A 23,185-nucleotide genomic window follows, 5' to 3' on the forward strand; every position below is an offset into this window, starting at 1 on the left:
CAGGGCAAAAATACCCAAGAATGTTTCTCTTAGAAGTTTGGAAATTAAAGAAGGCAGGGCAAGAAACAATGGATGGAAACTAATCAAGGAGAGAAGCAACCTGGAATTGAGGAGAAACGTCCTAACAGTGAGGACAATTAACCAGCGGAACTACTGGCCACCAGAAGTTGTGGGTGCTCCATCGCTGGAGGTTTTTAAGAAGAGGCTGGACAGTCACTTGCCTGAAATGGTATAGGATGTCCTGCTTGAGCATAGGACTAGACTAGAAGACCTCCAAAGTCCCTTCCAGCTCTACTCTAATAAGGAAGGGAGGGAAGGAGGGAGGGAGGGAGGGAAGGAGACTGAATCAACCTGGAGCCGGTGGGAATGGCACTGCCAAGCTGCTGGTAGCCGGCAGTCAGCAGAAGTAACCTGCAGTACTGCATTTGAACCACTGTGCCATCATGGCAGCCCAGGTTCGAGACCCAAGTTCCGCACGACGGGGTGAGCTCCCGTCCCTTGCTCCTGCTCCTGCCCATCTAGCAGTTTGAAAACATGCAAAGGCGAGTAGATAAATAGGTACCACTTCAGTGGGAAGGTAACAGCGTTCTGTGTTTCATTTCATTATTATATACTTTATTCATTAAACATGAAACTCAGCCAACTGAACATTTAAAAATGCATTACAAATACCAGTTAATGGTTGATACGGTTTGCTGCCAGCGTCCTAGGGGTCAACCAAGGACCTTCTTAAAATATAAGATGTTCCGAGTAGCACAGCTTTTTGCAGCTCCGCTGGTGTTATTGCAGGAAGCTGCAATTTGTGGATGGATCTTGTAAAATTCTTGGACATGGTGCCATGTGCCCCGATGACAATGGGTACCACTGTGACATGCTTCATCCATAGCCGTGTAGTTTCGATGGCCAGGTTGCGATCTTTCATGATTTTTTCCAGTTCTTTTTCTTCAATTCTGGCATCTCCAGGAACAGCGATATCAATAAACTGTACACTTCGACCCTCGACAACCGTGATATCTGGCGTGTTGTGCTCCAAATGACGATCCGTTTGTATTCGAAAGTCCCACAAGATCTTCACCTTCTCATTTTCGGTAACTTTTTCCCCTTTCTCTTCCCATGACTTTCTGGATACAGGCAAATCACATTTTTTACATAACGGCCAGTGGATTAATTTAGCAACTCGGTCGTGTCTAGCTTTGTAATCTGTGCGATTTTCCTGCATTCACATATTAAATGTGAAACAGTTTCGACTTTGTTATTGCAAAGTCGGCAGTTTGGGTTGTCAGTGGATTTTTGTATGTTCGCTTTCATGGCATTAGTTTGTAGTGCTTGTTCTTGAGCAGGCAGCATTAAACTTTCCATTTCTTTCATGATGATTCCCATCTTAAGCCATGTCCATGTCAAGTTGTATTTATTATTATTATTATTATTATTATTATTATTATTATTATTATTATTATTATCATCATCATCATCATCATCATCATCATCATCATCATCATTATCAGGTTAATCTTTGGTGAGAGTCACAGCCTTTGGGGCTGGTTAGTAGCTCAACGGCTCAAGTCCTAACCAAGGACCTAGGAAATGTTAAGGTAACATCGGAGGATATAAGTTGTTCCAAGTAGTTTCTGCAATTAGTCCATCTTATTAGGAAAACGCTGTTTCACTTGGACGTGCTCGCATCTCTCATGCCGGAAGGTGAGGCCGTAGAGAGGGGTCATGTTTACCGTCATCCCATCAGGAACGCTGAACTGCAGGTCTTGTAGCAAAGTGGCCAAGAAAAGGAAGACTTCCCGTCGAGCGATGGGCTCTCCGATGCATCGTCGTTTCCCCAAACCGAATAGCAGGACTTTGTCCCGCTCATCCGCGTTGATTTCTTTCCCGTTGGCAGTGAGAAAACGCTCGGGAACGAAGGCAGAGGGGTCTTTCCAATGATTCCTACAAAGAGGAGGCAGGGAATGAAGGCTTGAGGTCAGCAGCTAAAAAAATCTGGGTTTCCTGGCTTGAGTTCACACCAGAGGTGAGATTCAGCAGGTTCTGACCAGTTCTGGAGAACCGGTAGTGGAAATTTTGAGTAGTCAGGAGAACTGGCAAATACCACCTCTGGCTGGCCCCACCCCCATCTATTCTCTGCCTCCCAAGTTCCAGCTGAGTCCCAGGAAATGGGGATTTTGCAGTATCCTTCCCCTGGAGTGGGGAGGGAATGGAGATTATACAGTATCCTTCCCCTGGAGTTGGAAGGGAATGGAGACTTTGAAGTATCCTTCCCCTGGAGTTGGAAGGGAATGGGGATTTTGCAGTATCCTTCCCCTGGAGTGGAGTAGGAATGGAGATTTTGCAGTATCCTTCCCCTGGAGTGGAGTGGGAATGGGGATTTTGCAGTAACCTTCCCCTGGAGGGGGGAGGGAATGGGGATTTTGCAGTATCCTTCCCCTGGAGGGGGGAGGGAATGAGATTTTTGCAGTATCCTTCCCCTGCCATGCCCAGCACACCAAGCCACAGAACCAGTAGTAAAAAATATTGAATCCCACCACTGCTTCACACATCACAGAGGGATCCCTCACAGAGGGATACAACCAAGATCAAGGGAGGTACTAATACCACTCTATAAAGCTTTAGTAAGAGCATCCAGTTTTGGTCACCACACTATAAAAAAGATGTTGTGACTCTAGAAAAAATGCAGAGAAGAGCAACCAGGATGATGAGGGGACTGGAGGTTAAAACATATGAAGAACGGTTGCAGGAACTGGGCATGGCTAGTCTAGGGAAGAAAAGGAACAGGGGAGATATCATAGCAGTCCAATATTTGAGGGGCTGCCACAGAGAGGAGGGGGGGTCAGGCTATTTTCCAAGGCACCTGAAGGCCAGACAAGGAATAATGGATGGAAACTGACCAAGGAGAGATTCAACCTGGAAATGAGAAATTTCCTGACAGTGAGAGCAATCAACCCATGGTACAGAAGTTGCCTTCAAAAGTTGTGGGAGCGTCATCACTTGAGGCTTTCAAGAAGAGATTGGACTGCCATCTGTCAGAAATGGTGTAGGGTTTCCTGCTTGGTGGGGGGGGGGTTGGACTAGATGACCTACAAGGCCCCTTCCAACTCTGTTAATCTGTTAAATCACACCAAGCCTTAATACGGTTGCTTGGTTTAGGCTTAGCAAAATCCAGAGAGAAGCCAGAGAGTTGTGTTGTAGTCAACAAACGATGTTTAAGCCAGCTGTGGTTGGTCCCATCAGAAGACCTATTGGAGGCCCATTTTTCCAGTAAAGAGAAATTTCCTGACAGTGAAAACTCGAGCAGGGGGTTGCGCTAGAAGACCAAGATCCCTTCCAACCCTGTCATTTTGCTACAATATTTCTGTTCTTCCATGAGAACTCACTACTTACTCATCATGGTTGACTTGCCACTGGTTGATAAAGGTACAGAGGTCCTTAGGAATGAAGTAGCCCTTGAAGACGGTGTCCCTCGTAGTGCTGAAAAGAAAACAAGGAAATAAAAAATATATTTTTTTTCAAAGAGTCTGCCTGTTTAGGAAAGAAAGGAAGATGGGTGTGGACATTGGACAACTCTTAGGGAATGGTGGGGCTCCCCTCGTTTTCCGCTATCGGTTCGGGTGAACCGTTCTGAACCGGTAGAATACTACTGTCAACTCCACGCGTTGTCATGGGAGACAGGGAGCGCATTCGACGCATACTGTCAGCTGGAGTCAGATTTCAGATGACTGCAGCCGGCTTGGGAGGGGTGCATCTTACAGGGGACTGTGATCTATGACACAGACTGAGGGGAGGGAAGGAACAGGGGTAAAGTTCAGAAGTAAATCAAACAAAGCATAGGCTTGACTGCGAACAGATCTTGCCTAATGAAGCTCCTAATAAATCACTGGCTTTGTACTAAAAACTTGACTCGATAATTATGATTCAATTACGGCATCTTTAGAAAATCTGACAACCACCTCTGGTGAGATTCATGGCTGACGTGATGGGGCTGACCAGGTTCAGGGATTGGTTTGGGGACCCATCTATTTCTGTTAGGAATTTAGGGACTTACCAGTGGGGAAGTGTGAACGGCAGGAAGGTAGAGTGTCTGAACACTTCCAGGATGAAAGCTTCCGTGTAAGGGAGTAGGGAGCGATCGGACAATCGCGGCTTCCGTTCTCTGCCGATGGTGACATCTGGAAGGCAGGAAGGAAACATCAAAGAGCTCCTCACTTCCATGAGATGACCTTGTCTATAGAGGGCATAGGGAGTGACCTCGAAGGTTGGGATGAAGTGCCCTTTGCTAAAGCAATGGTCAGATAAGAGGGGCTTGAGCCAAGAGAAAATGTCCCTCAAAAGCCCCCACAAAAATTGGATTTCATAGCTTGTCCTACATTGTAGGGCTGACAAAGTCCATGGGTTGGGGCCTGTTGGCCATTGTCCCCTCCAGCAGCCAAATCAAAGGAGGAGGAGGAGGCGTGGGATTCAGGGTCAGCATCAAGGCAACTTGAGAGCTCCGAGGAGGAAGAGGGAATGGAGCTGGCAGAGAGAGAGAGAGGCGGAGCCTGGGCTGTCCATCAGCCCTCAGATGGAGAGTCAACAGCCCCCAGGTCTGGAGGTGGCTGAGGAGGAAGAGGAGGAACAGCTGGGTCCAGTGCCTGACGTGCGGATGCGCAGAAGGCAGAGGAGAGGAGAGCAGTGGAAATCTAAAGGCCGGTCCTTTCGGACGGAAAAGCCACCGCTGCTAGCGAAGCCCCACCCTAGCTCTGGGGATCAAAGGCAGGGGGCGGAGATGAATAGATGTGACTAACCACTATTCATCTTCCAGCCAGACTTGTTAGCCTGCAGTGAGAGTGAAACTTTTTTTACTCTTTATTGGGGTTGCCAGCGCTCCTAATAAAGGAATCTTTGAGTTCATTTCAGAGGGGTTGTTGTGTTTGGGGAGCTGGGTCAGAACACTGGGTGTATGTGGGTTGTTTTGGTTCCCGCAAAAGCTGAGCATACGTTTGCAAACCCGCCTCTTATTTTGTTCCGTGACGAGTCCACTGGAGTTGTGGGACAAATACATTCAAATAAATAAATAAGAAAGAAAGAAAGAAAGAAAGAAAGAAAGAAAGAAAGAAAGAAAGAAAGAAAGAAAGAAAGAAAGAAAGAAAACTCCTGGTTCCAGATTAATTATTCTGTTAGAGAAGTTGTGGGACGAATACATTCAAATAAATAAATAAATAAATAAGGAAGGAAGGAAGGAAGGAAGGAAGGAAAGAAGGAAGGAAGGAAGGAAGGAAGAAAGCTAACTCCTGGTTCCAGATTAATTATCCTGGCAGAGAAGGAAGAAACAACCCACCTATTTCTTCCTGGATCTTTTTCTGAATTTCGGGATAAGTGATGAGATACATAAGGGACCAGGACAAGCAAGTGGACACTGTGCTGAAACCTGTAACAACACAAACACAAACACACGCATAGAGAAAAAGAGGGCACGGCGGGACCAAAATAACTCCATCTCACCTCCTGACGGGGGGGGGGGCGTCTCCCCTACAAGAGGGCTATTTTTGAAGCCCACCCCTGGAACAAAGCAAGGAATATGTGTAATTGAGGACTTTGCTGGAGCCTGCTATCTCACAATAACCATTCAGGAGCCGTGGAAAAGATAAGGGCCTGTGGGAATGGCCTTGGGGGGAAGACAGGAGGAAGATTTACGTCCAAAAGCCCAACATTTCTATGGCTAAGTGAGACAGTTAAGTGAGATCCCTTCCTTTTACAACCTTTCTGGCCACAGTTGTGAAGCGAGGAACTGCAGTTGATCAGTTAGCAACCCAGTTGTTAAGCGAATCCGGCTTCCCCATTGACTTGGCTTGTCGGAAGGTCGCAAAAGGGGGGCCCACAACTCTGGGACAGAGCAACCGTCATAAGTATGAACCAGTTGCCAAGCGTCTGAATTTTGATCCCCTGCTGGTAAGGATGCTGCAGTGGTCGTCAGTGTGAGAAACAAATCCCTTTTTTTCAGTGCCGTTGTAGCTTGGAGCCGTCACTCAAGGAATGTTTGTAAGTTGAGGACTACCTGTGCTTCTCCTCGGGGGTTCATTTTTCATTAGGCCCTCAGGCGAAGAGCTTACCTGCCCCAAAAATGTCATTGACCAGATTCACAATTTTTCCAGCCGGGAGCTGAGTTTTCCCGTTGGCGTCCGCTTTCTGTTTTTGGCTTTCCTGGATCAGAGAATCAGTGATATCGCGGATGTGATCCTGAAAGGAGAGGTCAAGGGAAGTTGGGTTGACTTTACAATAATACCACATAAGAGGCAATTTCAAGAACGATCAGCCTTTTTTAAAAAAAATTTTTTTAGGAAGCTCCTAGCTTGGAACTGGACCTGGATATTTCTTCCAACAATATCTTACCTTCAGGGGTGGGACTGAAAATTGTTAGCAACCGGTTGTCTGCCCAGTTGCTTGGTGGGCATGGCCTACCTGGCCTCCTGAACCATGGCTCCCCAGGCTCCGGAGGCTTTGTTCGAGCCTCCGGGAGGGCAAAAATGGCCTCCCCTGGGCTCCAGAGGCCCTCTGGAGGCTGGAAATGGACCTATTTTTGGACTTCCAGTACTTCTGGTAGGCCTGTTTTTTGCCCTCCCCAGCCTCCGGAGGCTTCCCTCAAGCCTTAAGGAGGGTGAAAACGGCCTACCCCAGGCTCCGAAGGCCAGAAACAGACCTGTTTCCAGATTTCCAGGGGGGTTGTTTTTCGCCCTCCCACAGCGTCTACGCAAGCCCTGCGCTCAGCTGGCATGATGAACAGGCGGTGTGGAGACTCCTGGGAGGGGAGGGGTGGGCGAGGCCAGCCGGTCCTTGCAACAACCAGTGCAAATCGGCTGAATCTCACCCCTGCTTACCTTCCTGAAGCTCTCGTAATGCTCTTTCACGTTCTTCTGCAGGAAGCGAGTGAATTGCTGATTGTAGCTCTTAAACTTCTTCACCTTGCTGTTGGGAAGATACTGAAGGATAGGGATGAAGCTGGCTAGACCTCCTGAGCCCGTGGTCTCCACAAACTGTTCGCTATTGGTCACAATGTCGAGCAGTTCTTCGTCATCGTAGTCGTAACGCTTACCGAAACACATGGCCAAAACCACGTTGGCCACCGCTACCACCAAGTACAGATAGGGGTCCAGACGGTTCTTTGCGCGCATCACCTCCTGGAGCTTTGCCTTCAGGTGGTGGGCCTCCTTGGAGACGTGCTCTTCCAAGAGGCAGGTGGAGAAGGAGGTGAGGCTGGGTGAAGACCCGAAAGTTTTCAGGGCGTGTTGAGCCAGCTTGCGACGAGCAAACCATACCGGTCCGGAATCGGTGCTGAAGGACAAGCTCTGTCCATCGGCCACATGGCGGAAGATGTAAAGGTCGGGACGTCCCTTGAAGACTTCTCCGTGTCTCACGAGAGCTTCCTTGATGGTCTCCAGACCGCTCAGCACCAAGATTGGCTTTGTCCCGATGTGGATCATCATGACATCTCCATAGATCTTGCTCATTTGAGTCAAACTGAGGTGGACGTCGGTCCCCACCTCCAGCATGTTGCCAATCAAGGGATAGCCCCGTGGCCCAGGGATTCTTTTGTGGCCCTGGGGGGCCTGTTTCCGGAAGGTCTGAAGGACAAGGAAGAGCAGGCAGAAAACAGCCAGGCCAATCAGGACCTCAGTCGCCGAAATGGATGCCAGGATTCCCGGGAGCCCCATGGCAAACTTGGATAAAGGTTGTCTTCAGATCTCTACTGACATTAGAGTAAAGATAGGACAGGCGGTAGAAAAAAATCAGTATAGGGAGTCCTTGACTTACAAACGTGATTGGGCTCAGAATTTCCACTGCTAAGCAAGGTGGTGGTTAAGTGAGTCCTTCCCAATGTTATAATCATTTTTGCCACAACTGTTTAGCAAATCACTGCAATTGTTAAATGGGTCACAGTTAAGCAAATCTGTCTTCCCCTGTTGACTTTTTCCTTTTTTCCTTCCTTCCTTCCTTCCTTCCTTCCTTCCTTCCTTCCTTCCTTCCTTCCTTCCTTCCCTCGCTCCTCCTTCACTCCCTCATGCTTCCTTCCTTTCTTCCTTCCTCCTTTCCTTCCTCCCTCTCTCATGTTTCCTTCCTTCCTTCTTTCCCCCCTCCCTCCCTCATTTCCTTCCTTCTTTCCCCCCTCCCTCCCTCATGTTTCCTTCCTTCCTCCCTCCCTCCCTCATGTTTCCTTCCTTCTTTCCTCCCTCTCTCTCCCATGTTTCCTTCCTTCCTTCTTTCCTCCCTCCCTCCCTCCCTCCCTCCCTCATGTTTCCTTCCTTCCTTCCTCCTCAGCTCCCTCCCTCCCATAACAAATACCTGGTAAAATCAGGAGGAATAAGAACTAGAACTAGTGATGAGGCCAACGAAGTCTACAAGTAAAAGTTCTCGTCCAAATGTCTTTAGCTCTTTCTCCTGCCAGCTGCTGGCTACCTTATGAGAAGGTTTTCCAGTGCTCTCCTATTATTTAAATAAATGATTATTTAACCCACAAACTCTCCAAGTTCAGCTGGAGAAAGTCCAAGGAAAATATCCCATGCCGTGGCACTGGACTAAAACCAGGTAATAAATATTGTGCTTCTTGATTACCAAGATCGCCCCAGATTTTGGTTGGTAATGAAGGAGGCTGGTGTTCTCTTTTGCATTCAACCATTGTTTAAGCCTGGCTTATTTAATAAAGTCCAGCTGGCTGGGTTTGCACAATACCTTAATCCCTAAGCCCTTATCCGGAGCCAAAGGGAAACAAATAAATTTAATAAGTCAATAAATAAAACAAAACAAGGCCCAAGATGGTTGACAGTGTTTTGGGAACTATTCAATAGGTAGACCAGACTAAAGATAAAGATTCCCCTCGCACATATGTGCTTATCGTTCTTGACTCTAGGGGGCAGTGCTCATCTCCGTTTCAAAGCCGAAGAGCCAGCACTGTCCGAAGACGTCTCCCTGGTCATGTGGCCGGCATGACTCAATGCCGAAGGCGCACGGAACGCTGTTCCCTTCCCACCAAAGGTGGTCCCTATTTTCCTACTTGCATTTTTTAACATGCTTTCGGACTGCTAGGTTGACAGAAGCTGGGACAAGTCACGGGAGCTCACTCCGTTACGCGGTGCTAGGGATTCGAACCGCCCAACTGCCGACCTTTCTGATCGACAAGAATAGAACGATTCCATGGTGAGGAGAAGAGGATGGACTTGGTGGAACATTGGGGTGATGAGCTCATCCCTTGGTTGAAAAAAGGACAGAATCTCCTGACCAGGCAGGATAAAAACCAAGTTAAAGATTAGCCAACCTTGCGTGAGAAGCCCTAGAGAGCAGCTCTGTGCCACTTTTCAGAGCCAAGAGAGAAAGCAAACAGAGTTTGAGGGAAGAAAAGTTCAGGGTATCTGAAATCAGGCTGTGAAGAACACTCTGAAGGAGGAATATGCTTTTCTGAAGGGACTCACGGAATCACCAGAGCTTTTCAACACCTTCATTGAAGTCCCTCATCATTTATTATTATCCCAGCGGCCTGGATCAACGTAACTGATTTCCTCCATTGTTTTGGCCTACTGGACTCAACTCACCCGTTGAAGAAATGGGAAACCACAAAGGATTGAAATCTATTTCTCATAATAGTTCTGTGCTGCCGTTCATTTTACTGGCTTGAAGGAACACGTCTGTTTCTTTGGCTAAGTTAGTCGCGATTTTAAATGCATCCCAACTAAACATCGAAACAGTTTACCGTTGGCATGGATAAACTGCATATTCCACTCGGCTATTTTATACATTCCTACCTTGCTCCTTTAAAAGCACACTTGACCAAGTACATTTTAGCAACAGTATAATTTCACAACCATTGACCAGTGAGAATCTGAGTTGTGTTCGGAAAGAAAAGCCACCAAGCAATCCTAAAGACTTTAGATCAGGGCTTTTCCAACCTTGGCAATTTTAAGACTTTTGTGGACTTCAACTTCCAGAATTCCCCAGCCAACGTAGGGTCCACAAATCTTAAAGTTGATAGTTGAAGTCCACAAGTCTTAAAGTTGCCAAGGTTGTAAAGGTTCCCCTTGCACATATGTGCTAGTCGTTCCCGACGCTAGGGGGCAGTGCTCATCTACGTTTCAAAGCCGAAGAGCCAGTGCTGTCTGAAGACGTCTCCGTGGTCATGTGGCCAGCATGACTCAATGCCGAAGGTGCATGGAACGCTGTTCCCTTCCCACCAAAGGTGGTTCCTATTTTTCTACTTGTATTTGTTACGTGCTTTCAAACTGCTAGGTTGGCAGAAGCTGGGACAAGTCACGGGAGCTCACTCCGTTACGTGGCGCTGGGGATTTGAACCGCCAAACTGCCAACCTTTCTGATCAACAAGCTCAGCGTCTTAGCCACTGACTCACTGACCGCATCCCTTGTTGGACACCCCTAATTTAGATCAAATTGGGAAGCTGGAGAAGAAATATTGTAGGAGAAGGCAGTGGCTATCCATTTCTATTCTTCTGCCAAAGGAAACTCAACAAACATGTTCACACATTCACCAGGAGCTAAGCTTGGCTGGAGAGAAACTTCACCTTTATCTTGTACAAATAGTAACCCCTGAGTTTATTATTCCTAAGGCTCTCTGTTAAATCTTTTACAAACAAAGGAAATTCTAAGGCACTTAAGGCTGCCAGCCAAAAGAGAGATGTCAAAAGTTGTTTTGACTGGAGAGGTTGTCAAATAATATTTATATTCGATCTCCTGAAATGCTGGAAGAAGAAAAGTTGGTGATCCAATCTTCTTCAATCTCACGAGGTCGAGTTGGACACTTTGTTTTAAAGGTGGCCATTGTCCAAATTTTTCCCAGCTGCTGATTCCTTCAAGCATTCAAAGACTCCAGTTCCCACCAGCCTCAAGAATTATGACTAATGGTTCTTCCCCCCGCCCAATTGTTTTATTTTTTATTCTCTTACATACCATTTTAAGGATACATTCATATAATTGTGATTCTTCTTTACATTTATCATTTTTATACATTTGTTATTCCATTTAATAGGTTATAATATACAATTTGGGTTGCTTTGTTTACCATCCCTTCCGCCTGTTGTAACACCATCTTATTTTCCCTTTCTTTTCTCCCTCCCTCCCTTCTCTACTTTCTTCCTTCCTCCTCTCCTTCCTCTTCCTTCTTCCCTTCCCTTTCTCCTACTCCTACTCTTCCTCTTCCTACCCTCTCTCCTCCCTTCTACCCTCCTCTCCTTCCTCTTCCTTTCTTCCCTTACCTCTCCCCTATGCCTACTCTTCCTCTTTCCCTTCCTATCCTCTCTCCTTCTCTTTCTCTCCCTTCCACCCTCCTCTCCTTACCTCTTTCTTCTTCCCCCCCCCTCTTCCTCTCATTCTCTCCTCCTCTCTCCCTTTCTTTTTCTGTTGTTATAGGTGTATATTTCAAATCTTAGTTTATGTTTTCTTGGGATGGTATATCCGCAAACCCAAATATAAGTTAGTATCATTTCTTATTCCCTTTCCTTCGCTAATCTATCCTATGTTTCCCCCCCCTTTATATCTCGCTCTTGAATATATACTTGTATATTTAAGAATTATGGCTAATGGTTAAAAGATGAAGCGTGGTCAATAGACAAGACATTTTTGGAAAACCTAAGGCTCAGTGATTGTGGGTCTGTGATGGAAAAACACACTTACATTTATCAGGAAAAGAGGCAAGAGAAAATTTTTGCGTGCATCGAACTGGCTGTAATGCTGGGAGCAATCCACCCGGAATGAGATGGTTCAAATCTCCAGCTCTTAAACTTGTAGTTGGCGATTTACTCTCTTCTTGCAATTCCAAATAGACTTCCGTGGGATTAAAGTCCCTTGGCTCACTCAACCTTAGCAACATGAAGGTGGGTGGACTTCAACACCCAAGAGCAGGGGTGTCCAAACTTGGGAACTTTAAGACTTGTGGACTTCAACTCCCAGAATTCCCCAGCCAGCATGGCTGGCTGGGGAATTCTGAGAGTTGAAGTCCACAAGTCTTAAAGTTCCCAAGTTTGGACACCCCTGCCCAAGAGTCAAAAAAAGGGAACAGAAAAGATTGGGCCAAAACAACAAACCTCCTGTCCCTTAACCAGATAAACTCTCATTGGATTTCAGGAAAAAGATAACAATAATATTAATATATTCCTATAAAAAGAGAGAGGGAAGGGGTCAAGCTATTTTCCAAGGAGCCCAAAGGCCAGAGAAGGAACAATGGATGGAAAGTGAACAAGGAGAGATTCAACCTAGAAATAAGGATGAATTTTCTGACTATGAGAGCAATCAATCCCATGGAACAGAAGTCGCCTTCAAAAGTTGTGGGAGCTTCATCACTGGACGCTTTCAAAATGAAATTTGACTGCCATCTGTCAGAAATGGTGTAGGGTCTCCTGCTTGGGTGTGTGTGTGTTGGATTAGATGACCTTTAAGGTCCCTTCCAACTCTGTTAATCTGTTAACTTCTGTTAACTTCCAGTTTTCGACCACACTATAAAAAAGATGTGGAGACTCTAGAAAGAGTGCAGAGAAGAGCAACCAAGAGGATTAGGGGACTGGAGGCTAAAACATACGTTGAACAGTTGCAGGAAATGGGTATGTCTAGTTTAATGAAAAAAAGGACCAGGGGAGACATGACAGCAGTCTTCCAATATTTGAGGGGCTGCCACAGAGAGGAGGGGGTCAAGCTATTTTCCAAAGCACCTGAAGGCCAGACAAGGAATAATGGATGGAAACTGAATAAGGAGAGATTCAATCTGGAAATAAGGAGAAATTTTCTGACAGTGAGAGCAATCAACCCATGGAACAGAAGTTGCCTTCAGAAGTTGTGGGAGCTTCATCACTGGAGGCTTTCAAGAAGAGACTGGACTGCCATCTGTCAGAAATAGTGTAGGGTCTCCGGCTTGGACTAGATGACCTACAAGGTCCTTTCCAACTCTGTTAATTTAATCTAATTCAAATTGGGCTATCTGGTGGCTTCTGCCCCTTGTGATTGTGGTGCCTTACAAACAACACAGATGTATACCTGTCCTTCATATCCTGATGAGTGTACATTTGTGACCCTCACAGCAGCGGAACAAAACGCAATGAATGTTGCTAAGTTTCTGGACCAGGTCTGTTTAACTTCTACATACCTTGCATTTTATATTTTGAACGTTGCGTTGCACGGAACGCCTTATTTTCATTGTGATGCTTCCGATACGAATGAAGAAAGCCAAGGGAGCAGAATCCTTTTCGGAAGCCCCAGGCTGGGAGCTGAAAAGGTTTGTGCCAACCTCTCTCAACCTCCCTTTGCCCAAGATCACAAGATGTTGACATCGGCTGGGATTGCCCAACCAACCTTTAGTGACATCTGGCCTTGTCTCCATGTTAACGATTGCCCAGGGTTGCGTGCAAAGCTACTTGGTCAACATTCAATAGGTTCTCCACTGCAAACACAGAGAGAAGGGACAAAGCCAATGGGGCATGGAAGTTCACTCAACCAGACACCTCTGTTGGCTGGGCAGTTGGGCTCTGGGTGCACAGAAGGACCTCTATTTGAGCTAGTGAGTAGTTAGAGCACAGCACTGTCCCCAAAGTCCAGGGTCAGGGGCCAGTTTTTGAATCCAACACATTTGAGGGCGTCCCAGGTGAAAGCAGGCTAACCCAGAGCTCCTTCTAGTAGAATAGAATAGAATAGAATAGAATAGAATAGAATAGAATAGAATAGAATAGAATAGAATAGAATAACAGAGTTGGAAGGGACCTTAGAGATCTTCTAGTCCACCCTGCTGCTCAGGCAAGAAACCCTATACCATTTCAGACAAATGGTTGCCCAATCTCTTCTTACCATGTTTTCTTGAAAATAAGACAGGGTCTTCTTTTCTTTTGACTCCCCCCCCCTCCTCCCGAAATAAGCAGTTGGCCTTATTTTGGGGAGAGGTCTTCTTATTTTTGAGGTGCAGGAGGCGGTGAGCGTGGTCACCTCATGGCTGCTGTGTGTTGCAACATTTTCAGGGAGGACTTATTTTAGTGCATGCGCTCAAAAGCCCAATTGGGCTTATTGGCTGGGGAGGTCTTATTTTCGGGAAAACGGGGTGAAACTTCCAGTGTTGGAGCATTCACAACTTCTGGAGGCAAGTTGTTCCGCTGATTGATTGTTCTCACTGTTAGGAAGTTTCTCCTTAATGCCAGGTTGCTTCTCTCCTTGATTAGTTTCCACCCATTGCTTCTTGTCCTGCCTTCGGGTGCTTTGGAGAATAGGTGGACATCCTCCTCTTCTTGGAGGTGGTGGGAGAAAGTCTTACATTTAGGCAAAAAAATGTACCAAAAGTACGCATGTGGACTGGATGAAACCAGTCTTAATAGCAGTAACTGTGAGAGGGATCCTGGAGTCTTAGTAGACAATCCATTAATTAGGGGGCCAGCAATCAAGGGATACAATCAAGACCAAGTGGGGTACTAATACCACTCTATAAAGCCTTAGTAAGGCCACACCTAGAGTACTGCATCCAGTTTTGGTCAGCCCACTATAAAATAAATACTGAGGCTCTAGAACAGGGGTGTCCAAACTTGGGAACTTTAAGTCTTGTGGACTTCAACTTCCAGAATTCCCCAGCCAGCATAGCTGGCTGGGGAATTCTGGGAGTTGAAGTCCACAAGTCTTAAAGTTCCCAAGTTCGGACACCCCTGCTCTAGAAAGAATGCAAAGAAGAGCATGATTATTAGAAGACTGGAGAATAAAAACAAAGGCATACATGAATCAATATGAATCAATATTGGCTATGTGCTTTTATTATGGATTGCTTATGTTACTATATAATTGTTACTGATTAAACCCAGATTTGCCGTTTGCTTCTGATATGATTTACTGCTAGAAATCATTTCTTACGAATTAAGCTTCGTTATTGGCTTCTGCTTATATTATTGTACACCGTCAGAAATCAGTTGTTTTCTAGCCTAGCAAATTGTAATCTTAATCCTGGATGGCGTGGCTGCAAATGTTATCTCACTGCTGTGTCTCGCTTCTATTCTTGGCTTCAAGGCTAGGCACATTCTTGAAAACATAGAAGAAATTGTTACACGGGAATATCAGGCCCAATAGATAAAGGAACTAAACTAGGGAGTTTTCCTGGCTCATAAATCCTTAAAGCATTCTGCCGAAAAACAACTTGGCAAAGGGGGGCTGCCACCTCCTCCGCAAGGCTATAGGAATACTCCATAGATAAGGTACACAGAGACAGGAGCTTGAACACAAGGATGCTTTTAAAATCACATTGGTAACGAATCTTTGTCTCTGATTGGGTAAACTTTGCTTCTATCTGCCTAAAATATATATTACTGAACTCTATTAATCTGTGAAATGGCGTAGGGTCTCCTGCTTGGGTGGGGGGGTTGGACTAGATGACCTACAAGGTCCCTTCCAACTCTATTAATCTGTGAAAGGGCGTAGGGTCTCCTGCTTGGGTGGGGGGTTGGACTAGATGACCTACAAGGTCCCTTCCAACTCTATTAATCTGTGAAAGGGCGTAGGGTCTTGTTGGATTGGGCAATGGATAGGCACACACAGCTTAACGGTAACAACAGCTCTTTATTAAGTACAACAAATGAGAACAATCCAGTGAAGATTGAGTCTGACAGCAGCCCTTTTATAGGGAGCTGTCAGACTCTTCGACCAATAGGATTAAACCACTGTTCCCGCCGGAACAGAGGACCTTGGTGGAAACCACTGTAGTTAGAACAAGTACTCCTGCTTGGGTGCGGGGTTGGACTAGATGGCCTACAAGGTCCCTTCCAACTCTGTTAATCTGTGAAATGGCGTAGGGTCTCCTGCTTGGGGGGGGGGTTGGACTAGATGACCTACAAGGTCCCTTCTAACTCTGTTAATCTGAATTTCTGTCCAAAGGACGGGGAACAACCATTTCTTAGAACACTCCCAACCCTCAGGCTGCAGAAATCATGCCCTCCCAGTCGCCAGGAGCCAAAAATCTAAAGCCATCAGCCTGGGAATCGTTTAGTTTCCTTTCACGTGCAAAAACAGCTTCCCGCAGCAAACCTTGAGAAAAGAAAAACCTTCGTGACAAAGCTGGGTGAGAACGAAACACTGTGCCCATGCCAGGCTGGGCAAGGTACCATCCTCCTGGCTGCAAAATCCTTGCGTGCCAGGCAGCCTGTGCCTCCCAGGCCCTTCCTGGACACGCCCTGGTGATCTCGGGCTCAAAAACTCAGCTTGCAAAAACAGCCAGCAGGAAAGATGGCTGTAAGATTTCAGTCAGCAAACACTACCCAGTGGCTCACTTTAGCGGGTTCATTCTTTTCTTAAGAGACCCCAGGTGGGAAGGCAGGGGGGGGCACATTGGTGCCTTTCGCTCAGGGGAGAAAACCAGGGTCGGAAGGAGGGGTGACCCACGAGGCCGTCCTCTCCTTTGAGGGGGGGTCTTTGAGGGGGGTCAAGTAGAGTGCCTGCAGGTTATGGTTGAAAAAAAATATCAAAATGACTTTTTTTTCTGTTGGGAATAGCCAAGTGGGAAGATAGAAAGAAAATTAAATATATATTAATACACTAGTTGACTGCAGCCAGAATAACCTTGGCTTAATGTTGGAAAGAGAGTAATATTCCCCCAGGTGAATGATTCAGAAAATTTTAGATTGCACAGAAATGAATAAATTAACATTAAGATTAAAGGATAAGGAAGAGACTGAATACTATGAAATTTGGGACACTTGGTATAAATGGTTGTATAACAGAAATGAAGTTAATTTAGCCAAGAAGCAATAGAGAAATGTATAAAACTGTAAATGAATGTATATAAATATAGAAGCGATAAAAGATATATATATATATCTTTTATACACACACACACACACACACACACACACACACACACACACACACAACAATGTTAATGTGATGATTGAGAGTTATTACAGATGGGGAAAAAAGAATAAAAATCTATTTAAAAGAAGAAAAAGAAATATCAAAATGGCAGGTTATTCTGTTTTCTTTGATTACTGGGGTGTCTCCAGTAATTAATTAATTAGTTAGTTAGTTAAGTGGCTCGGGTGGCTAAGACGCTGAGCTTGTCGATCAGGAAGGTTGGCAGTTTGGCGGTTCGAACCCCTAGCGCTGCGTAACGGAGTGAATTCCCATGACTTGTCCCAGCTTCTGCCAACCTAGCAGTTTGAAAGCAGGTAAAAAATGAAAGTAGAAAAATAGGAACCACCTTTGGTGGGAAGGGAACAGCGTTCTCTGCGCCTTCGGCATTGAGTCATGCCGGCCACATGACCACGGAGACATCTTCGGACAGCACTGGCTCTTTGAAACGGAGATGAGCACTGCCCCCTAGAGTCGGGACTCGTTTAGTGACCGTTTTTGAAGCAGTGAAAAAAAGCGACTTGGGGCCGTTTTTTCCTCACTTATGACCATGCCAGCATCCCTGTGGTAACATGATCAAACTTTATCCGTGTGGCAACCGGTTCATATTTACGACGGTGGCTTTGTCCTGGAAGGTCACATGGCCATCTTTTGCAGCCTTCTGGCAAGCTAAGTCAACAGGGAAGCCGCTTCGCTTAACAACCAGGAGGCTAACTTAAGAACTGGGGCCAGAATAAAATTGCAAGAAAGCCCTCAACAGATCACAGCCATGGTTCCTAGCTGGACAGCTCTCCTTTGTTTTCTCAAAGTTGCTGTTTCAAAAGGCAGCTGGACTGTTTTTTCCTTGAGGGGGGAGGGGGAGGAGGAGGAGAAGAGGAAGAAGGAGGAAGAGGAGAAGAGATAGAAGAAGAAGAAGAAGAAGATGATGATGATGAAAAGAAGAAAAGAAGGAGGAGAGGAGAAGGAGGAAGAATAAGAGGAAGAGGAAAAAGAGGAGGCAGCAGAGGAGGAGGAGGAGGAGGAGGAAGAGGAGGAAGAGGAAGAAGAAGAAGAAGAAGAAGAAGAAGAAGAAGAAGAAGAAGAAGAAGAAGAAGAAGAAGAAGAAGAAGAAGAAGAAGAAGAAGAAGAAGACATTTCACTTCTCACCTGAGAAGCTTCATCAGTTCTGATGGCAGGGAGATGGAAATATCCAGTCAGAACTGATGAAGCTTCTTAGACGAGGCGAAATTTCTTCTTCTTCTTCTTCTTCTTCTTCTTCTTCTTCTTCTTCTTCTTCTTCTTCTTCTTCTTCTTCTTCTTCTTCTTCTTCTTCTTCTTCTTCTTCTTCTTCTTCTTCTTCTTCTTCCTTGTCTTCTTCCTCTGCTGCCTCCTTCTCCTCTTTTTCCTCTTCTTCTTCTTCTTCTTCCTCCTCCTCCTCCTCCTCCTCCTCCTCCTCCTCCTCTTCTTCTTCTTCTTCTCCCCCTCCTCCTCCTCCTTCTCTTTCTCCGTCTTCCTTAAGAAAAAAACACCAGTCCAGTTACCATTGAGAGAAAGACCCTTGAGACAACTATGACCTGGATGAATATCCATCAACAGGCTTCCTTCATCTTGTTCTTGACGGTCCCATAAAGCCCGATTCCTTCTCCCATCACCAGAGGAGACCCCAGGGCCCCAGGGCCTGTTTATCTCTACAGGAAACTTACTGAGCTGTGGCCAAAGAGCTTCTCACGCACACGAGTGATCTTTTGACCTCTGGGGGTAAAAAACAAATCTCTTGCCCTCCGGCCCAAAAACTGCAGCGATGATAATCTTTAACCTCTAGCCACTTCGCACACAATCACACGCAAGCCTACATAACCGCAAAGGACTTTTTCCTCCCTTCACCGAGGGACTGTTATCCCTTTTTGAAGGACAGGTCATTTGGACTTCCATTCCAAGCAATGTAGAATTTTTTTTTTTTTTGTAAAAACAAAACGGGGAGCCGGCTTTGAAACGAACCCCCTTTTTCCTGTTTGGGACACGCCACGCAAAGCTAACACGCGAGTGCAACAGTGAAGCCGTTATGGGGAGGGGGTCAGGGACGGTTTCCTGCAGGCATTGCTACTGGATCGGTGCGCAAAAAAAATTGCTCCACATGCGTGCACCTTTGCATCTAAAACGGCCTGCGCACAACATCAGACAAGGCAAAAGAAATGTACTTTTTTTTCATTAATAAGATTGTTCTGCGCATGCAGAAAGAAGAGGGAGTCAAACTATTCTCCAAAGCACCTGAGGGTAGAACAAGAAGCAATGGGTGGAAACTAATCAAGGAGAGAAGCAACTTAGAACTGAGGAGAAACTTCCTGACAGTTAGAACAATGAATCAGTGGAACAGAAGTTGCCTCCAGAAGTTGTGAATGCCCCAACACTGGAAGTCTTTAAGAAGATGTTGGATAGCCATTTGTCTGGAACGGTATAGGGTTTCCTGCCTAGGCAGGGGGTTGGACTAGAAGACCTCCAAGGTCCCTTCCAACTCTACTATTGTATTGTATTGTATTGTATTGTATGCGCAGAACCAAAAATCAAGATGACGGCCCCGAGGATAGAACCGGTTTGTGTCCGTGTCTGGCTGAGTTACTACCTGTCAGGCCGGCCTCCTTCAGCAACCAAGAAAGAAACCACTTAACTCCATTTTGCAGGCTCAAAAGAGTACTTTTACTGGTTATGAAAAGATAGCAGCAAAGCAAAGCAAGGTCTGAGGCAGAAGAGCGCGAAATCATACATATCAATATTTGTCCAATCCTCTCCCCCCCACCGGCAACCCCTCATCCCATTGTCCAATCTGCAAATCCCTCAGGTGTCATGTGGGTCGCATCTCCAAGAAGCATCATCAGGTTGGTGTGCAGGACAGTTGGCCTTGACCAACTCTAAACACCAGCCTTCAGCATGCGCCGTAGATGGTGAGAACAAAACTCCCTCTTAACAAGCTCTCCTGTACCAAACCTCCCCCTCCCAAATACCAGCCCCCCCCTCCCCGTTTCAATGGCAGCCGAAAGGGAATAGCGAAAGAGAGGCTGACACTACCTATTCGTCTGAACTGGCAGGAACCCACCTCTGGGGGTGTGTGTGCGTTTCAGAGGTGTGTTTTTTATTTTTATGAAAGGAGCATTGATACATTGAATTTTTTAAAAAATTAAAAGACACATCAATAAGAAACAATGCCAAGATCAAAAGATTTGTTGTTGTGAGTTGCGAAGTCATGTCCAACTCATTGCAAACCCATGGACAATGTTCCTCCAGGCCTTCCTGTCCTCTACCATCCTCTGGAGTCCATTCAAGCTCACGCCGGCTGCTTCGGGGACTCCATCCAGCCACCTCATTCTCTGTCGTCCCCTTCTTCTTTTGCCCTCCATCGTTCCCAACATGAAGCTCTTCTCCAGGGAGTCCTTCTTCCTTCTCCTTAGATGGCCAAAGTATTGGGGCTTCATCTTGAGAAACTGGCCTTCTAAAGAGCAGTCAGGGTTGATCTCTTCTCGGACTGACCAGGAATGAAGGGTGAGGGAGGAAGGAAGGAAGGAAGGGGGAAGGGAGAGAATGAGAGGGGCGGGAATGAAGGAATGAAGGGTGAGGGAGGGAGGGAGGAAAGGGGAAGGGAGAGAATGAGAGAGGTAGGGAAGGAAGGGAGGGAGGGATGGGGAAGAGAGAGAATGAGGGAGGGAGAGAAAGAAGGAAAGAAAGAAAGAAGGAAGGAAGATAAGGGGAAGAGAGGGAATGAGAGAGGGAGGGAGAAGGAAGGAAGGAAGAAGGAAGGAAGGAAGGAAGAGGAGGGGGAAGGAAGGAAGAAAGAAAGAAAGAGAAAGAAAGAAAGAAAGAAAGAAAGAAAGAAAGAAAGAAAGAAAGAAAGAAAGAAGGAAGGAAGGAAGGAAGGAAGGAAGGAAGGTGGCGGGAGGGAGAGAAGGAAGGCAGAAAGAAGGAAGGAAGGAAGGAAGGAAGGAAGGAAGGAAAGAAAGAAAGAAAGAAAGAAGGAAGGAAGGAAAGAAAAAGAAAGAAAGAAAGAAAGAAAGAAAGAAAGAAAGAAAGAAAGAAAGAAAGAAAGAAAGAAAGAAAGAAAGAAAGAAAGAAAGAGGGAGGGAGGGAGGGAGGGAGGGAAGAAGGAAAGAGCAACCCTTGGGACATAACTCAAACCAACAAGGAGTGGATCTTTCGATGCCATCTAGCCGGGTTCGCATCCCCCCCCACTTTCCCCCCTCCCCCGAGCAGGAGTGCCCACGAGCCAGAGAGCCGAAGTGCGTGTCAAGGGCGAAGCGGCGCGGAGTCTCCGCCCCGGCCGCTTTCACAGGCTTCGCTCCGCACGCGAAGGAGGCATTGCGAGCCTCCGCCTCCGTGCACGCCACGCCGCCCGCCGCCTGCCCCGCTTCCCCCTTCCCGCCTGCCCCATCGCGTGCCTGGCGGGACAGCGCCGGGGCGCCGGGGCCAAACGCCGCCCGAGGGACCCCTTCGCACGCCACCGCCTCCGCCCGGGGTCAGCCCGAGACCCCCGTCGGGTCCCCGCCCCGCATTCAGTCAAGTCATTGGATGGTTTCTGCTTTTCCACGTTTTGCTATATTCAATCAGAAGAGAGCTGGAAGGGACCTTGGAGGTCTTCTAGTCCAACCCCCTGCTCAAGCAGAGAACTTATACAATTTGAGACAAGTAACTGTCCAGTACATTGGAGATGTAGAAACAGGTTAAAGATCTGGAATAATGTGTTTAAAATTAAAATTAATAATAATGTTTAAAAAGTGTGGACTTCAACTCCCAGAATCCCGCAGCCAATTCTCCAGCCAGGGGAATTCTGGGAGTTGAAGTCTACCCATCTTAAAAGAGCCAAATTTGAATTACACCGTTCACACGTTTGGTTTTGGAAATTTGCCAAGTTGGAAGACGTTTGAGATGTGAAAACACATTTAGGGAAAAAAATAATAATCTTTAAAAATCTGCGGCCTTCAACTCCCAGGATTCCCCAGCTGGAGGTGCGGGGGGGGGGTTAGGGGTGGAATTCTGGGAGTTGAAGTCCACCCGTTTTGAAAGAGCCAAATTTGAAACACAACCTCCATTAAATCATCCTGCATGAGGTTTTGGAAAGGGACCAAGTGAAAATAAGGTTTTAGTGGTTGATGTGCTGAGTCACACATTTAAGGTTTGCAGAAAAAGCCTGGGGAATTTTCCAATTAATTTCTTAATTTGGGGCTTGGGTGTGCCTTGGTCCTGCCTGCCACTGCAGTGGTGCCCTCTTGTTCGGGAAGTTCGAGGCCCTCCTTTTCCTGGCCTGGGCGTTCCAATTGCTTCCCCGGAAAACTCAGCAGGCACAGAGGGCAAAGGCCGTCCCTGGTGCTTCTCACGCAAAGCTGCATAAACACCTTACCCTCCCTGAAATGCCCTCCCTTTGGCTCCAGGGCTGGACAAAAAAGGAGGCTCCAGACATCTTTACCCCAGGGGTAAATAAAAGGGGGAGGGGAAATCAAAGCACGAAAAAAGGGGAAACTTGAAAGAGCCAGATAAGATAAACCAGAGAGATAAGACACGGGCGTTTGTGCATTGGCGAGGCAAGGCTGTTTCTAAGACGGCATATGCACAACCTGATGTGTCATAGCTAAACCAAAATAAACAAGCAGCTGTTGCTTTCCACAACTGTCAGACTTGGAAACAGAGTGATTTGCAGCTCGGATTCAGGGCTTCGAATTATTTATTTTATTTGGGGGGGGGGGTTGTCTTCCAATTTGATTAGAGTTTATCCTTTCAGTTCTGATTTCAATAAAGGAGAATATTTGTAGCTCGGGGGGGGGGGGTTGAAACAAAGGGTCCTTGGTGCTCTCTGAGCTTCCTGGTTTTCTTGCAGACATCTCATGACCCAACTAGGTAACATCATCAGTGCTATAATGAAAATAAAGTAAACATAAACTTAGGAGGAGGAGGAGGACTGTGGGGTCCTTGGTGCTCTCTGAGGTTGCCTGTTTTCTTGCAGACGTTTCATAACCCAACTGGATAACATCATCAGTGCCAGAAGGAGGAAGAGGAGGACTGTGGGGCCCTTGTTGCTCTCTGAGCATGCTTGTTTTCTTGCAGACATTTCATTACCCAACTAGGTAACATCATCAGTGCTGGCACTGATAATGTTCCTAGACAGGTAACGAAACGTCTGCGAGAAAACAAAACACACTCAGAGAGCACCAAGGACCCCTCAGTTATGATTTCTTTGTCCAAACACTGGTTGTTCTTTGCACCCACAAGAGTGCTTTCTTATTTTTGCTTGGCGGTATGAATCCATGCCTCCTGTTCTCTCTTGCCATGTTGCATGAACTAAACCTGGAGAGGTTTGGTTCAAGGACAGAAGCAACCTGGAACTAAGGAGAAA

General features: G+C 46.4%; 1 protein-coding gene across 2 annotated transcripts; it reads right to left on the minus strand.

Annotated features, from left to right (window-relative positions):
- Positions 1-1,461: 1,461 nt before the first annotated feature.
- Positions 1,462-8,617, minus strand: CYP1A2 (cytochrome P450 family 1 subfamily A member 2). 2 transcript variants are annotated; one of them, XM_081964895.1, is made up of 7 exons: positions 8,320-8,617; positions 6,858-7,723; positions 6,093-6,219; positions 5,321-5,410; positions 4,049-4,172; positions 3,388-3,474; positions 1,462-1,938 (listed from the first exon to the last, which is right to left on the minus strand). In XM_081964895.1, exons 2-7 carry the CDS (start codon positions 7,689-7,691, stop codon positions 1,635-1,637), a joined length of 1,566 nt encoding a protein of 521 aa, XP_081821021.1. In that variant the 5' UTR covers positions 7,692-7,723; positions 8,320-8,617; the 3' UTR covers positions 1,462-1,634. The 2 variants fall into 2 exon arrangements, with proteins under 2 accessions (XP_081821021.1, XP_081821020.1); XM_081964894.1 differs by having other exon boundaries at positions 1,463-1,938; positions 6,858-7,726; positions 8,320-8,615.
- Positions 8,618-23,185: the final 14,568 nt, after the last annotated feature.

The sequence above is a fragment of the Natrix helvetica genome (assembly GCF_964273705.1).
Source record: "Natrix helvetica genome assembly, chromosome: 12".
In the NCBI taxonomy this organism is placed as follows: domain Eukaryota; kingdom Metazoa; phylum Chordata; class Lepidosauria; order Squamata; family Natricidae; genus Natrix; species Natrix helvetica.

Excerpts from the sequence above, each read along its gene's own strand:
- CYP1A2 (XM_081964895.1), bottom strand. The coding sequence starts at position 7,691 with ATGGGGCTCCCGGGAATCCTGGCATCCATTTCGGCGACTGAGGTCCTG. Across the intron at positions 6,220-6,857 it reads ATTACGAGAGCTTCAGGAAG|GATCACATCCGCGATATCAC; the intron begins GTAAGCAGGGGT and ends CTCTCCTTTCAG. Across the intron at positions 5,411-6,092 it reads CAATGACATTTTTGGGGCAG|GTTTCAGCACAGTGTCCACT; the intron begins GTAAGCTCTTCG and ends GTGTTGTTACAG.